This window comes from Narcine bancroftii, chromosome 1 (assembly GCF_036971445.1).
Source record: "Narcine bancroftii isolate sNarBan1 chromosome 1, sNarBan1.hap1, whole genome shotgun sequence".
Lineage (NCBI taxonomy): Eukaryota > Metazoa > Chordata > Chondrichthyes > Torpediniformes > Narcinidae > Narcine > Narcine bancroftii.
The window spans coordinates 228,819,523-228,836,428 of NC_091469.1; the positions used below are offsets into that span (position 1 = coordinate 228,819,523).

At 39.8% G+C, this 16,906-nt stretch overlaps 1 protein-coding gene across 9 annotated transcripts in view; it reads left to right on the top strand.

Moving 5' to 3' along the window:
* The window catches only part of ppip5k2 (diphosphoinositol pentakisphosphate kinase 2), a 148,423-nt gene extending 132,340 nt beyond the window's left edge, over positions 1-16,083 (top strand). For all 9 annotated transcript variants that reach the window (XM_069892389.1, XM_069892399.1, XM_069892406.1 and 6 more), the window contains 3 exons: positions 10,732-10,872; positions 15,428-15,539; positions 15,996-16,083. In XM_069892389.1, coding sequence (XP_069748490.1) covers positions 10,732-10,872; positions 15,428-15,525 — 239 coding nt within the window. In that variant the 3' untranslated portion in view covers positions 15,526-15,539; positions 15,996-16,083. The remainder of the gene's footprint in view (positions 1-10,731; positions 10,873-15,427; positions 15,540-15,995) is intronic.
* The last annotated feature ends 823 nt before the right edge of the window (positions 16,084-16,906 follow it).

The window sequence follows — 16,906 nt, forward strand, 5'->3', positions numbered from 1 at the left end:
GCTGCCACTCTTTATACCTTTCTCTCTTTATAGCAATCTGTTAAATGCTGTTTGTGTTATCTCATTGCACACAATTCATATTTGACCATTTCTCTAGTTAAGTATATTTTCATCTAAATGTGTAGACCTGAAAATTATCTGAATAAGTTATTTTAATATCTTGAGACCTGGAATGCATTTAATTTTTATGATCTGGAATTTTTTTTAACATCTTTAACAATTTCTCTACTGTCCACATCCTCAACACAGCAATTTTTTTTTTACAAAAATGATTTTCAAGAGTAAATATTTCAGGCAATATCTTCTCAAGATGCAACAAACTTGGGCAAATCGGAGGTGACATTTTATTAAATCGGCTATTGCCAAAAATAACTAGTATGGCTTGCTATTGATAATTTTGTTTATATAAATTATCGCAAATTATTGTTCCTACTGATAATAATTTTAAATTTGTTTAAAGGTTGTTTCAACATGTGAAAGTTTATTTGATTAAAATTTAGAAATTTTATTTGAGCACTTATGATTCTTTGAAAAAATATATGCATATTAGCCAGGTAAATATGAAATTCTTCAGCTAAATATAAATGATATTACGTCCATTGATCAGAATGGTGGGCCAAGTTTTCTGTTGCCTCAAAATTACTATCCACTTGGCTCTTCGTTAATATTTTTGCTCCATTGTACCCCTGTTACAGATTTCTTCTTAGCGCAGTGTAGCAGAGCAGTTATTTTGAAACTGGCAACCCACTAGATTAAAAAAAACTTTGAAAAGCAGTGAGGCTTGCCTACCTTATTACTGAGGGCCAGCAAACACTGTTTCGTCAGGTTGTACTTGTACAATCAGATGACAATAAACTTGACTATTAATACTGTGAGCATGCCCCACAGACTCATGAGGACATTGAATGTTTGTTACCATCTTTGACGTTCACATTCGGTGACAAAGGTGTGAAAAAAAGTTTAAAAAATAAAAATATTGCAAGAAACATACTTTTGATAAGTTGAAAAGTAAATCCACATTTTGTAAATCAATTCAATAATTGAAATAATCTAAAGAACATCAAAATAAAATTCACCTTTCTCGTGAAACTGAAAGGTTTGCAGAAAGATGTTTTGTTGGATGGGATTGAGAACGGTGGGCAGAACATACTGAATGCTACCACAAGAAATTTGGACTTGCTCAAGGAAGCCCATGCAAGTCCTGTCTTAAGTATTAATATCAGAGCAACTGATCTGTCCCTGTCCCATTATGCTCTCAATTTACATGATTTTCAGCTGACTAACATTTGTACAGGATGTTCATGAATTCTATTATCCTTGTACACTATTTTGTAACTGGTAGTCATTATTTTTAAGAAAATGCTACTTAAGTTGATTGTAATTTTTGCTTGCAGGAAAATGTGGTCTGGTGATACCTTAATTTTTCTGTGACCATTTTAATGCCTTGGAAACTCAGTATTAGACACTCTTGTGAATGAATTAATGAATATACTGTTTACAAAATGTCATTTGGCAAGGGCTTCAATGATCAACCCTAGCTTCCCAAGCTAAACAATATTTTTTAAAAATGAAAAGAGTAAATATTTTCATCTTCGTTGAATATATTTCATTACTTAACCTCAGCCTTCCACAGGTTCACCACCCTCTTGGGAAAGAAATATAAAGAGATCCTGGTTCTATATGGTTTAGCGTAAATTCTGTAGCTGATATCCCTAATTCTAGGTTCTCAGGTCATCAAATATGTCTTCCCTCTATCTCGGCTGTATGGCTCTTTTACAATTGCATTAGTTTCTAAGATGCAATCTGTTTCCAATATCACTGTGAACATGTGGCCTAACCAACCCACTACCTCATCATGCATCCGTCTAGCCATCCCAGTAATCACTCCAGTCAGCGCTTGTTGCACTCCTTCTGCAAGAACATCTTTGATCAAATATGGAGTCCAAACTGCATGTGTTCCAAGAAAAAGTTGAATGAGCAGATTTTGTACAACTGTAGTAAGAAATCCTTGCTCCTGTCCTCAAATCTTCTTGCAAAGGAAACCATTGCTATTCTGTCATGGAATACACAAAAGTGCTGGAGAAACTCAGCAGGTCACCCAGAGCATCTATAGGAAGTAAAGGGTAACCTATTGTTTTGGGGCTGAACCTTTCATCAAGCTCTGACCTGAAACACTCTTTACCCCTTACTTCCATTAGATGCTGCGTGACCTGCTGAGTTTCTCAGTTTGCTTCTGTATTCCACTACACTCCCAATGTCTGCAGACTTTCCTGTTTAGTGTATTATCATTCTATCAGCTGAACTGGTTGCAGCACATCAGCTTTCAGCAACTTGTGTTGTACACCCAGGTTGTGTTACATTTCTAATCAATTTCCTTTCATCAATCTTTCTGTTTTTAAGAACCAAAATGAATAACCTCACAGCTGCCATGCATTTATTCACTCATCCAACTTGCCTAAATCACATTGTGGCCTCTATGCATCCTCTCATCGCTCACATTCCCACCCTAAGATGTGTGTTACATTCAGTTTTTTATTTATGTAGAGATTCAGCACGGTAATAGAGGCCCTCTGGCCCAAGAGCCTCCACCACCCAAATATACCCATATGACCCCATGTCTTTTTGGAATGTGTGAAGCGACTGGCTCATTCAGAGGAAACCCACATGGACACAGGGAAAACGGACAAACTTCTAGAGGTCCAGATTGAACCTGGGTTGCCGGTGCTGTATAGCATCGCACTAACCACTACACAAACTGCCTCATACGATTTTAGTTATTCTACTTCAACCACCCTCGTTGTTGTATGAGCCCACAAGAAATGAATTACTGATTTATTGAAACGTTTGACCCATCAGTTAGTACTTTTAGTACTTTGTTCCATCAGTTAGTATTTTTTAAAAAAAAAATACGTATTGATGGAAAGCTTTCAGCAGCATGGCTCCAAAATCGTGTCTTCCTCCCAAGCATGCAACACGTAACATCATCATATTTTACATTGCTCCGGTATTGGTTTGATGGTATTCCACCAGTACTGCCTCTAATGGTTCAGTGATTATAGCAAGATTATTTATATTTCATAAGGACATTATTTCATTATTTAATCAATCTTATCATGCCAAAACTATTCGGCATACGATCTATCTGTGTAATTCAACCTAAAATAGCACTGTAGTTTGGAAAGATAATTAAGGTCACTGTAAGCTTATAATTTGAATACCTGTAAATTTTATTTGCAAAGGCCATCTTTCACTTTATTTCTTCATTCATAACTCCAAATGTATTAGTAGTATCATGAGGAGTGCAGCAATAAATGGGACCCACGTGAATTGCTGCAGTGAAGCTATTTCCTAATCCTGTTCACAGTTGGATATGTCTGAGGAAGAAATGGTGTACGGCTTGGATTAGAACTGGACACAACGGTGCACTGGATTAATCTTGTTGAGAAGCATCAGAAAGATTTCAGTAAGCATTGAATTTGGGTGGGGTTCATATCAAGCATGGTTGTAAGATGTAGAATAGGCATTCTACTGATAATGTTCTTATGTGATCTGAAGTTTATTTTGGAGTCAACTATACCACCAATGTACAAGCAACCTGAATCAGTCACAACATTTGCCGGGAGGAGGAATGGAGCCATTGGTTAGGGAATGGGAAAAAAAAATGTGATGGGGATCCAAAGATACCTCGCAAATAATGAAGGAAATTTCAGTTCCTCTAATTTGGTAGATTTTGGGTGAGCAGTCTGGTTTGTAGAAATTGGATGGGTTGTGGAGTGTTAGTGACCAAGAAAAGCATGTCCCGTCATCATACCCATGGAAGTTGATGCTGTGTTGTATCCACTGGTATTAATCAAGGGAGAATTGCCCTGGGATCAATGCTTGAGGCATTAAAGCCACAGCAGGCGAACTGGTGGCAGTGATTAGGTAGTTAAAAATGGAATATAGCAAGTGTGGGCTGACTTGGATAGGCAAAGTAATATTGGAAGGTGTTGTCTCCTGTCTCAAACCTGCAATTAATTAATGAAGAATGGGATCTTTATCACAATCACATAGCATGATTTCCACGGTACACGTGGAATGGCTTTCCCATTGGATTGCTCAATCTTCATGATGGATGAAGGCATTTAGCAACATGCACAAAGTGTTGGAGGAACTTAGTAGGTCAGGTAGATCAAAGCAATAGACGGTCGTCGCTTTGAGCTGAAAGCATAGGAATAGCTAGCACAGGGTGGATACCTGAAGAAAGGGGAGCATAAACTGGTGGTGGGAGAGGGAAAGGAGCAGAGAGGTTATTGGGGAGGGGACAGAGGACTGAAAAAGATGCTCTCCAATGTAATGGAGAGAGTGAAGTTGACAGGCAGGTAGGGAAGGTGGGGGGAGGGAGAAGGTGAAATGGGGGCCGTGATAAGGGAGAGTGGGGGTGGGGGGTTTGGGAAAGGGGATGACTGGAAATTGGATGCTGCCTGGTTAGAGCCTGCCAACACAGAATATAAGGTGCTGTGTATGCCCTCAACCTGCCAGTAAGTATCAGTTGGCAATGGGAAGTGAGGTTCTGCCCTTCCCCAATCACCTCTTAGTTCCTTTCTTTTTCTTCTCCCTCCCACCTGTGTTCACATCATCTGCCAGCATACATTTTCTTCCCCTCTCCCTTTTCTATCCACTTTGGCATCCATCTGCTTCTCACTATCCCAATGAAAGGTTTTCATGCCAAAACGATGGCTGTGTTGCTTTCCACGAATGTTGGACTCGCTGAGGCCCTCCAGCACTATGTGTGTTGCTTCACTTTTCCAGCAACTTTCTGTTTACTTCCCTGATTCGCCTCCAGAGCTCCCACTGGAGGTGAATCCACGGACTCCCAGTGAGTCTGAAGGGACTCTTGCTTTGCTTCCTTTCTTATTGTATAAGGGGTGCTGGGCAACACAAATGGTGACTCTGTGACTGCCTAAAGGCAGGCAAAAGGCTACCTCATGTAATATTACGTTCTGTACTACTACTACTACATAGAACAATACAGCATAGTGCAAGCCCTTCAGCCCTTGATGTTGTGCTGACAATATGACCATAAAGGAATCTTGAAGCCATTTATTTATGTTTGTTTCGCCAAATTGAAATTTATTTTTCATGTTTCTTAATTTCTCAATACACAATTCATTCCAATGTCAAATTAGTGAACTTTAATCATGAAAAATGCATGTCTTTGTATTTTTGTGTTTAATACTAGGCAACATTGACAAACTTCAGCTATTCCCCTGCAGTAGATGATAATTTTTGTAAATTTGATAATTTGGTAATGTTTCACAGCTTTTGTCACTATTCCATAGCAAAAGTAGGTAATTTAGTCCATTGAGTCCACTCTACCATTCCATCATGAGCTGATACATTCTCCCACTCACTCCCACTCCCTTGCCTTCTCCCCATAACCTTTGATACCCTGACTGTTTCAGATGCCTATTCTTTTCTTCTTTGGCTTGGCTTCGCGGACGAAGATTTATGGAGGGGGTAAAAAGTCCACGTCAGCTGCAGGCTCGTTTGTGGCTCACAAGTCCGATGCGGGACAGGCAGACACGATGCCTATTAATCCCTGCGTTAAATACATGCGTTAAAGAAGTACATGGCCTTCATAGCTACCTTTGCAGCAAATTCCAGAGGTTCACCACTCTATGGCTGAAGAAATTCCTAGCATTTCTGTTTTAAATGGGAGCCCTTCAATCCTGAAGTTATGACCTCTTGTCCTAGACTCCCTTACCACATGAAACAACCCAGGCTGTTCAACATTTGAAATGCTTCTATGAGGACCCTTTCATTCTTCTGAACTCCAAGGAATATAGTCCAAGAGCCGGCAAACGTTCCCCAAATCCTAATCCCTTCATTCCAGGTGTGACAGATTATGTTGTGTTTGTATCATATATAGATATGTTTTGGGGAGATAAATTGAAGCAGGTTTTTTAGTGTAGGTCACATACAAACACTTCAAAACAGATCTCATTTAAAAGTACTGGAGCTCTGCTCAAGCCAGACAGGGCCTATGCAAAAAACTTTGGGGAGTGCCCAAGAGACTTCACTATTGGATTGTTGTTTTGAAAAGCAACAGATGAAAGAGATCGGAGGAGTAATTCAGAGCGTAGGCTGTCTGGAGTGCAGCCTGCTGTTTTAAGAGGGTCATGTGGTTTTGCAAGCAGAGAAGGAGTCAAACAGGTTTTTCTCAGAGAGAGAGAGAGATCAGTTCTGCAGTTTTACAGTTCAGCAGCAGCTGAGACTGGAATAGGACAAGCTGGCAAGCTTGTGGAAAAACCCCATTTTGCAGACAGGTTGTGAGTTCTAGGTTCAGCCTGGTCAAAGCCCTTGTGGTCCATACAAGAGGAGAGGACTGGCTGCATAATGTTTCTCTTGAAATAAGGGAAACAAAAAGGAAATCTGTGGTGACCTGAAATAGAGGTTATCATCTGGAAAACCCTGATGGGGCAAGTTTCTTCGGCAAGACACTGACTTGACTAATTATAAGGGATCAGTTTGTGTCCAGGAACAACAAATCTCTCTCTGAAAACTGACAAGAACCTTGCTGAGCAGTAACCATTTACCTTTCAAGCATCAAAGCCTGATGAACTTCATAAATGTTAAGTTCTGTGCACAGTATAAGAATTGCCTGCAACCAGTGAACTTGGAGGAATGAGAAGTGAGATTGAACTGTGAATCAAAGAACTTTTCTAAACTTGCACACACATTACATACACGTGCACTTAGAATTAGAAGGGGGTTAAGTTCGATTAGTTAAGTTAATAGTGATAAGTTAAAGCGTGATTCTGTTTTCATGTTTAAAGATAATTTTAAGCAACTTTTGTGTAAGTAACCATTTGTCTTGATGAATATCTATTGCTGCTGGGTTTTGGGGTCCTTTGTACTTGTGAATCTTCTCTGAACCCTCTCCAATGCCAGCCCATCCTTTCTTAAATAAGGAGCCCAAAGCTATACCTTTAATTGAAGTGTGGCCTCACCAGTGCCATATAAAGCCTCAATATCACATCCCTGCTCTTGTATCCTGTTCCTCGAAATATGAATGCCAACATTGCATTTTGCCTTCTTTACCACTGACTCACCAAGGAGGTTAGCCTTTAGGGTATTCTGCACGAGGACTCCCAAGTCCCTCTGCAACTACAGATTCTGAAATCTCTTCCCCTGCCCTTTTATTCCTTCTACCATGCTAGTATTTTTCCTGTAATTTCATGGTCTCTCATCCTGTTAAGCAGCCTCATGCGAGGCTTTTCGAAGGCCTTTTGAAAATCCAAATAACAACATCCATTGCATCTCCTTTGTCTTGTTTGTGTGTGGTTACCTCAGAAATTGCAGAAGGTTTGTCAGGCAAGATTTTCCCTTAAGGAAACCAGGATTTTGGCCTATCTTGTCATGCACCTCTAGGTACTCTGTAACCTTATCCTTGACAGTAGACTCCAACAACTTCCCAACCATTGATGTTAGTCAACAGGTCTATAATGTCCTTCTTGCTGTCTGCCTTCCTAGTGGAGTGACCATTGCAAATTTCCAGTCCTCCAGAACCATGCCAGGATCTGTTAATTTTGAAATATCATTGCCAATGCCATAATCCCTATAGCTACTTCTTTTAGTCCCTGAGGGTGCATTCCATCTGGTCCAGGAGACTTATCTACCCTTAGAGCATTCAGCTTCCCAAGCACCATCACTCTGGTGATCGTAACTGTACTCACCTCTCTTCCCTGTCACCCTTGATACTCCGCTGTAATGCTAACATCTTCCACATTGATGACTGATGCAAAATTCTTATGCATTTCCTCTGCTATCTCCTTATTACAATTTCTCCAGTGTCATTTTCTATTGGTTCTATATTTCTCACTTCTTTTCTTACTCCTTATATACTTTTAAAAAGCTTTTAGCATCTTTTTTCTATTATTTGCTAGATTCCTTTCAAAGTTCTTCCTTTCCTTCCCAATCACCTACTTAGTTGCATTCTGTATGCTTTTAAAAGTTTCCCAGTCTTCCATCTTTCTACTAATTTTTGCTTCCTTGTTTGCTTTTCATTTGCTTTTATTTTGGCTTTGGCTTCTCTTGACAGCCACAGTTGTATTATTTTTCCACTAAATATTTCTTCTTCTTGCAGGGGAAAATTGGTTGGTTGGGGTTGGGTGTTGGGTTTTTCCTCCTTTGCCTTTTGTCAGTGAGGTGTCCTGCACCATCCTCATTTCTCGCAATAATTCCAGCCTTTGCTGTGCTGCTGTCCTCCTTGCAAGTCTGCCTTTCCGATCAACTTTTGATAGTTCCTCATTTAATTTTTTTTATATAACTTAGACATACAGCACAATTACAGACCCTTTCAACCCACGAGCCAATATTGTCCAGTTACACCCAACTAACCTACAACCTCAGTACGCTTTGAAGGGTGGGAGGAAACAGGAGCACCCTATTGCAACATTGGCCTTTTTGCATACCTTCTCTAGTTCCCTCTGTAGTGTACACACCACATCCTAGCTACTGTTTGGAGGCCTGTGTACAACTCTTATCAGGGACTTTTTACTATTACAATTTCTTAATTCCACCCTCAGAGATTCTATATCTTCTGATTTAATGTCTCCTCTTCCCAAAGTTTTCATTTTTAACCAGCAAAACTACTCCACCCTCTCAGCCTATCTTTCTGCCTTCTGTGTAACTATATTTAGTTCTCAGCTGTGGCCTTCTTTTAGCCACAACATCATGGCCACAATATCATACCTGGCAACCTAATGCTGCGCTACTGTGTAATCAGATTTCCGATATATTGATTTATTGTCCGAGTCCATTCATGACATTACATTTTCATTATTTGTTATTAAGAAATCAACCCTTTTTTTCCTGCAGGCATTTCAATACAAGACCTTCAGTGCTGCATTCATCACCTTTTTCAATTTTTTTGTACTGCAGGTTAAATCCTTGTATGTTTGCAACTTTTTCCTGTTGACTGCCAGTCCTTCCTCATAATCTCGCTTCACAGTGAATCTTCTACCCTATTCACTATCCTCTCATTTTGGTTCCCATCCCCCTGCCAAACTAATTTAAACTCCAACAGCTCGAGCAAACCTGCCCACCAGGATATTGATCCCCCTCTCATTCAGAAGCAACCTTTCTTTTGGAGAGGTCATACGAATCTAAACCCCTGCCCCCTGCAGTAACTCTTCAGCCACACATTCATCTGCCACAACTTCCTTTGCCTGCCCTCACTGGCGCGTAAAACAAACAGCAATCCAGAGATTGCCATCCTTGAGGTCCTACTTTTTTAGCTTCCTTCCTAAATCCCTATTTTCCCTCCTCAAGTCCTCATCCTTTTTCCTATTAATGTAATGGGTACCAACATAGAGCACAACATTTGGCTGCTCTCCCTCTCGCTTGAGAATGCTGTGAATTTGATCTGAGATGGCACCTGAGAAGCAACATTCCACCCGAGAGTCTCGCTCTTGCTTGCAGAACTCCGATCTGTTACCCTATCAAATCCCCTGTCACTGTCCAAGGGCCAAACTCTGTGCCAGTCACCTGACCACTCAGATGTCCCTGGTAGAAAGCTCCCCCCCCCCCAACAGTATCCAAAACATTATGCATATTGATGAAGAAACAGCCACAGGGCTGCTGTGCGCTGACTGCCTATTCCCCTTCCCGCTCCTAACAGTCACTCAGTTACCCTTTTTTCTCTTAGGTGTGACGGTCTCCTCCTAGCTTCTGTCGATCACCCTCTCTGCCTCCTGAATGATTTGGAGTTCGTCCAGCTTCTTTTACCTAACACACTTTGTCAGGAGCTGCAGGTGGATACACCTCTTGCAGGTGTAGTCATCAGGAATAATTGTGCTGTCCCACCTCTCCTATATTCTGCATTTGGAGCATACCTCTGCCCTGGCTGCCATCTCCACTACCTACTCTGAATTATTACCAAGAGATCTTACCTGACATGTCCTCAGCTTCTGCTCATCAAAGTCTCTCAAGCCAAAGCCTCTAACTCGCTCCCACAGTGGCTGTTCCGCTTGTGCCTACTTGATTTTTATTTGTCCCTGCTAATGTATCCCAATTTGATTAGCCCGCTAAAGCGCTAAGCCTCACGAATGCCCCTTTTCGAATTCTCCCCCCCCCCCACCCCCCCCGCCCACCTGTGTGTAACTTTCTCTCCTTGCGAATTGATTGGTCCTCTCCAAACGTTAGTGCAGATTAAGAAACACAACCTGTTTGCTAATTGTGAATGACCAGGATTGTTCACCTTCAATATTTCAAGAATGCAAGCACAATTAATACAGGAAATAGGGTTTTCCCATTGGGTGATATTTTATCTTGGAGTGTGAACATGAGTGCTTTCAGTAACTGACTTTTGTATGTGTCTGGCAAATGCCAAAATCATTTAGAGTTGTAATTATTATTCATTCTTTTATTCTAAACAACTGAAAAATACATTATCTGAATTATTTGTAGAATCCAGCAATATCATGAAGAGTTAACGATGCACAGACATTATCATGCCTTGTGCTTCAGTGGGTATAGCAAAAGAATTCAATTGCCTTGAGAGAAAAAGCTTGATGGTTGTGAATATTGTCTTGGTCCCTGTCACCTCTAGCATAGAATGTAATAATCATGCATTCCCATTACACTTGGTCTTTAATGTAGCCCTTTGCATGCATATTTACTGCACATGTTATACAGTATGTTTAGGAACATATTTTAAATTTCTTAGTCTGAAATGTTCTGTTACAGGATTTGAGCTCTATTCTATGGTGCCTTCCATTTGTCCTCTTGAAACCCTTCATAATTCATTATCTTTGAAGCAAGTGGATGAATTCCTTACATCAATTCCCAGAAGCCATGAGTCATGTGAATTTCCTACTACGTCCTCAGGTGAGATTACCCTTAGCTTCATTGGTTGTGTAAATTTGCAGTACATCGAAGATACACAATAAAACTAAGTAATGGAAAACCATCTCCATCTCCTCAGCTGACATTCCTTGTCAGATTTCAGTGGCTCTGTTTTAATATGGTTTCACAAAAAATTGAATAAGAAAGGCCCTTCCATCCCTCCGTGCTTGGAAATGCAATTAATAGACCGGATATCTGGGAAAGGTTTCTTCTATTAAAAGCAATGGCCTTATCATCATATTTCTTTGGCTTGGCTTCGCGGACGAAGATTTATGAATAGGGTAAATGTCCACGTCAGCTGCAGGCTCGTTTGTGGCTGACAAGTCCGATGCGGGACAGGCAGACACGGTTGCAGCGGCTGCAGGGGAAAATTGGTTGGTTGGGGTTGGGTGTTGGGTTTTTCCTCCTTTGCCTTTTGTCAGTGAGGTGGGCTCTGCGGTCTTCTTCAAAGGAGGTTGCTGCCCGCCAAACTGTGAGGCGCCAAGATGCACGGTTTGAGGCAATATCAGCCCACTGGCGGTGGTCAATGTGGCAGGCACCAAGAGATTTTTTTAGGCAGTCCTTGTACCTTTTCTTTGGTGCACCTCTGTCACGGTGGCCAGTGGAGAGCTCGCCATATAACACGATCTTGGGAAGGCGATGGTCCTCCATTCTGGAGACGTGACCCACCCAGCGCAGCTGGATCTTCAGCAGCGTGGACTCGATGCTGTCGACCTCTGCCATAAAAGCATTAAATACTAACATGATTAAGGAAAGGAAAACAGTATGGTGCGACATAGTCAGCATGTCAGACAGCATATGTGAAGAACAGATTGATATTCTTTCATCAAAACTGATAAGTTCTGACGTAAGCTAGAAAGGCTGGTTATCTCAATTTGTTGTTAAGTCCTAGTGCTGCAAAATATCAAGTAGGAAATTGCCATGTGCTAAGCGGGGAATAGCAATGCCCCTCCTTGAAATGTAAGTTTCACACTGCTTCTCAAAAGCTAGTCACCCAATTTGCATTTGATTTTCCCGAAACCTGGAGGATTTCCTGTGTAAAAGCATTAAATATGACTGACTCATTTTGGGCTGTGGCACTGGAATTCTCTAGCCATTATGAGTCACAGAGAAAATTGCGCAGGACAGAAACTGGCTCTCTGCCCGCCATGTCCATATAAACCATTTTGCTTATCTCTACTAGTCCCATTTTACTTGTGTTTTGACTCTAGTCTTTTTGACTATGGATCAAACCCATTTTACCAAAAGACTCTGCGAACTTCATTTCCTATTTCAAAAATGCTTTGCTATGAAAAACATAATTTTAGGGACTTGCAATTTAATAGGACTATGGCACAACAGTCAGTGCTTCTTCCTCAAAGCACCAGCATTCTGGGTTTTATCCTTGCCTCACTTGCCAGATGTTGGCTTTGGAGTTTCTCTGTTCTCACGGTGACCATGCAGTTTCCACCAGGGGTTCAGGTTTCCTCCAACCTCCCAAACGTGTGTGGTTTGGTAGATTAATTGGGCATTTTAATAATCCCCATGTTGATGTTTGTGAAATGAAACAAATGGAGAGAAATAGAGAGGAAGATGAATTTGCATCACAAATTCTAGTTGATGAGGATGGATATTTCCCTCATAACATGGGCGGCACAGGTGGCATAGGGGTTAGTGCAACGCCTTTACCGCGCCAGTAATTGGGACTGGACCTGGGTTCTAATCCCACGCTGTCTGTAAGGAGTTTGTATGTTCTCCCCGGTTCTGTGCACCCTTCAAAAACATACCGTGGTGTAGGTTAATGGGGTGGAAATTGGACAGGAAGGACTCGTAGGGCTGAATTGGCCTGTTGCAGTGCTATATGTCTAATTTTTTAAAAAATAGCATCAATAGTGCTGAAATGGAGACAGAGATAGCTTCAGGTTCTTTGAGGTAAACGTTTTCAGGGATTTGATCTTAACCAGTACATCAATGATCACAAAAGTGTACCAATGCCCCTACTTTCTCAGAAGACTAAGTTGAGGATGTCTACCACCAACCCCCCTCCAACCCCAATGTCTGCAGGTGCACCCTCAAAAGTACACTTGCTGGATCCATCACAGCATTGTATGGAAACTGCCTCGCCCAAAATTAAAGGAGGTGACAGCTGATGAGGAAGCTTGCTCAGATTTTTGCACAACTTACATCAATTCAAGCTGCACCCCACTGTCTTGGAAAGACAGCCCAGTATACCTACTCTGTTCTCCCTCCTCCCATCAATGGACAGGTTCTGGAGTATGAAATTGTATATCAACAGGCTCACAGAGAGTTTCCTCCCTAAATTCTTCAGACTCCTGAATGCCTTTGCTTAGTACGAATTGATCTTTTGATCATTATTATGGGTTTATTGTCACATACATTGTATAATGTGCATATGCACCCGAATTCTTCTTTTCTGCAGCCGAACTGATATTTGTTTAAAAAAAGCTATTGTCTTTTTAATTCAATTAAATACTATAAATCTATAAAGAGAGGTAGATAATGAATATTCTCAGCAATCTTCGTGCAAAAATGTGACTTCCAATAGTGCACAGTCCTTTGGAGCTGTCAGAGTAGTCCGTGTTTAATTTCACAGTAAAACTCTGCTGTTAGGTGCTTTTGCTCTTCTGCTTTGTACCACTGTATGTGTTGATTTTCTGCATTGTTTATGGAATAAACCCTTTTCTCTGTACTGGGTAAAATGTGTCAATAAACCTGAACTTGCTATGACAGCTGGCATGGATTTGCTTATTGATTAAGCATCCAAATTCAGATTAAATTTGAGAATGTGTGCACCCCTAGTACACCATATAGTGAGATCACAGCTCCCTGGTAGCATATAAATATTTAACAATCTTCAGATTGTAACATAGCCCCTAATAGCCTAAGATTGTCCTATCTTGGAAGCAAAGCAGGCTCAGGACTGCTCAGTTCTTGGAGGGGGAACATCAGGTGCTGAGGGTTTCTGTGAGGGGAGTTGGACAAAATGGCGACTCTCTGTCTGCCTTACAGTGGACAAAAAAAAGAATTTAATGCATGTTCTATTATAAATGTAGTATTATGTGACAATAATGGAACCTTTACATTTTTTATCTGTGATAAACTCCACAATGTTATTAATTACATTGCTGATTTCCACTCTGCCCTTAAATTTACTTGGGCTAATTCTGACATCTCTTTCCCCCTTCCTGGACAATTAATCCATCTCAGGAGACAATTAATCCACTAACCCTAATTACAAACCTACTGAAACCCCAGCTACTGACCTGTCTTGTATCCCTTTCTCCCAATTCCTCTGTGTCCTCTGCATTCTGGGGTGAGGTTTTCTACTCCAAGCCATCTGAAATGTCTTCAAAACGTGGATTGCTCCCCCAACTGTCATTGATAAAGTCCTTGCCTGCATATTCATTTCTCACATTTCTGCTTCATCTTGATAAAACCAGGATCGAGTCCCCTTGGTCTTCACTTTCCACTCCATCAGCCTTTGCATCCAATACATCATCCTCCAATGCTTCCACCACTTAAACCTGATCACAACACCAGTCACATCTTCTCCTCCCCACCCCATCTGATTTTTGCAGGAATCAGTCACTCCATGACTTCCTGTTTGTTCTTCCATCTCCACACATCTTCCCACCCCATCAGGAGATTCAGGTTGTAATTGCAGAAAGTTCAAAAATGTCTGCGTTTAAGCAGACCTTTCAGGTGAGGCAGAGTTTAACATCAACATCATCCAACCTAATCTACTAGATACAGTGTGCTTGGCATCCTCTACATCAGTGACACCAAACATAGATTGGGCTTCCACTTTGCCAAGTGTCTACCCTCTGTAGGTCCAAGCTTGAAGTCAAGGTCACTAGCTATTTTAATTCCCCTCACCACACTGACATGTCTGATCTCTGCCTCATCCATTGCTATGGTGAGGCCAAATATACATTTGACAAACAACACATATTCTTCCTGGACAGCTTTAAAAGTAATTAATTTTCTAATTCTACCCAACCTCCCATAACTTGCATCTCTATCTAGTTCCACTGTTTACCATCTCTTTACCTATTCCTGATATCACTTTTTTCTCCAGTTTGTTCCTTCCCCACCGCACTCTTCTGGCTTCTTCTTTTCTTTCAACATCTCCCATCTTATTTTGTTCAATACCCTATCACCCTTATCACCTCTTGGCTCCTTCCCATCCTTTCTTTCCCCCCCCCCCTTCTTTTCCCTCCTTTACATAGTTGATATCTCACCTTACTTTAGTCTCAGTAAAGGATCCTGACACTTCATTCTTAAATGTGTTCAAGGTTTAACATGTGCAGTAGTGTTTTTCTTCAGATTTTGTTGCCTTTCATGTTTAATTTGTCTATGCCATTGACTGACACCACGTTCTGTTGAGTGTTCCTCCATTGCAATTAAAATGTAATTTTACTTACATCAGTTTAATTATTGTACATATTAAACATTTTGGTGAATCATTGAGGTAACGTGAACATTCTCAGAAGATAGAGTTTGTGTTGATGGTAACATGTTCTTGTTTTCATTCCAGCTTGTACTAATTTCTTGCCTATGGGTAGAAAGACTTTAAATACATATACACGTCGAAAAATACTTCCAGCACCTCCATCATCAAATCAAGAAAAGTAACAAATAATATTTTTGTAAGTAAACTTTTAATTTTAAATGTATAAAAATAGCATTGTTTAAGCATACAATATCTTCAATTTTCCTTGATGTCCGTTGAGTCTTTTGACTGTTGGTCAATCATCATGAAATATTCAACATGACCTGAATATTTAGGTCATTTAATTTTATGGAATCTAGCAAAATGTTGGAATTCTTTATAAAAGGTGAATATTTTAGAGCCTGAATATTATTATAAAAAGAGGACTACTGTAAGCTCTAATATGGTGCTGTCATAATAATTGATTTTTTTTCATCTGTAATGATTTGTAGAAACTTGTATACCTTGTAAATTTAATTATTTTGATTGATTATGTCCGGAAAATCAACTTCAACTGGTTTAAGTGAATGACTTTGCACTTTTGAAATTACAAAAAAGTAATATTTAGATGAATTAACTTAAAGATGAATTTTCTTCCATTTTTGCCACACAGTCTACAGTGTGTCTATTGTGGTGAAGTCTGCATTAACAGAAAATTCATCCTCTGTTGATCAAAGGGATAATGTGGCAACTTCATAAAGCACTAAAGAAAAGGCTGATGAACAAAAGCTACTTGAAGTAAGCTAGTCCAAACCAAGTTGTTCAATGTGAAAATAAAAGTCTTTCACACGGCTTTAGAAATATTATTCTATATGTACAAATGCTTTAATTAAAAAAAAATTCTTGTCATCATTTGTGCTTATGCCAAGACACAGTTAGTTAAAAAATAAGCATTGGAATGCCATATATGTCCTTTATAAAGCTATTGAACTTTAGCTTGCATATTTAACCAAGGTTGGTGATGTGCTAGATTTTTATTTTATCCAATGGGGGATCCATTTCCAGAAATAACAATACCTTACAAAGGAAGTTATCGACTATGATGAAATCTCATTTAGAAAAGATGAATTTCAAAAATATCTTAATTTATTGAGACTTCATATTGGAAAATGTGGCTTATTCTGTGATAAACTGCACATTTTCCACAAGATCTACTAGTTTTAAAAAGGTACTGGTTATTCTTTATTTGCTCCAGTAATAAGCAAAATTCCTCACAGGTTTGCCATAAATGATATGTAAAATGTAATTGTCACAAAAATCCATTTTTGAAATTCCATTTTGTATTTTCTATTTGGAATTCTTGTTAAATGCATATTGCAGCTTAAGGTGAATGTTCTTGTATAATATATCTCGTGCATACTTTTAATTCTGGGATTTGCAGTTGTTACAGTTAGAAAATTTGAGGAAACTATTTACATTTCATGCAGTACAAAATATAGGATTGCTTATTTCAAACCAAGATTATTTTAAATTTAAAAAAAATACTTGCACCACATTTTTTGTCACACTTACATAGAACATATA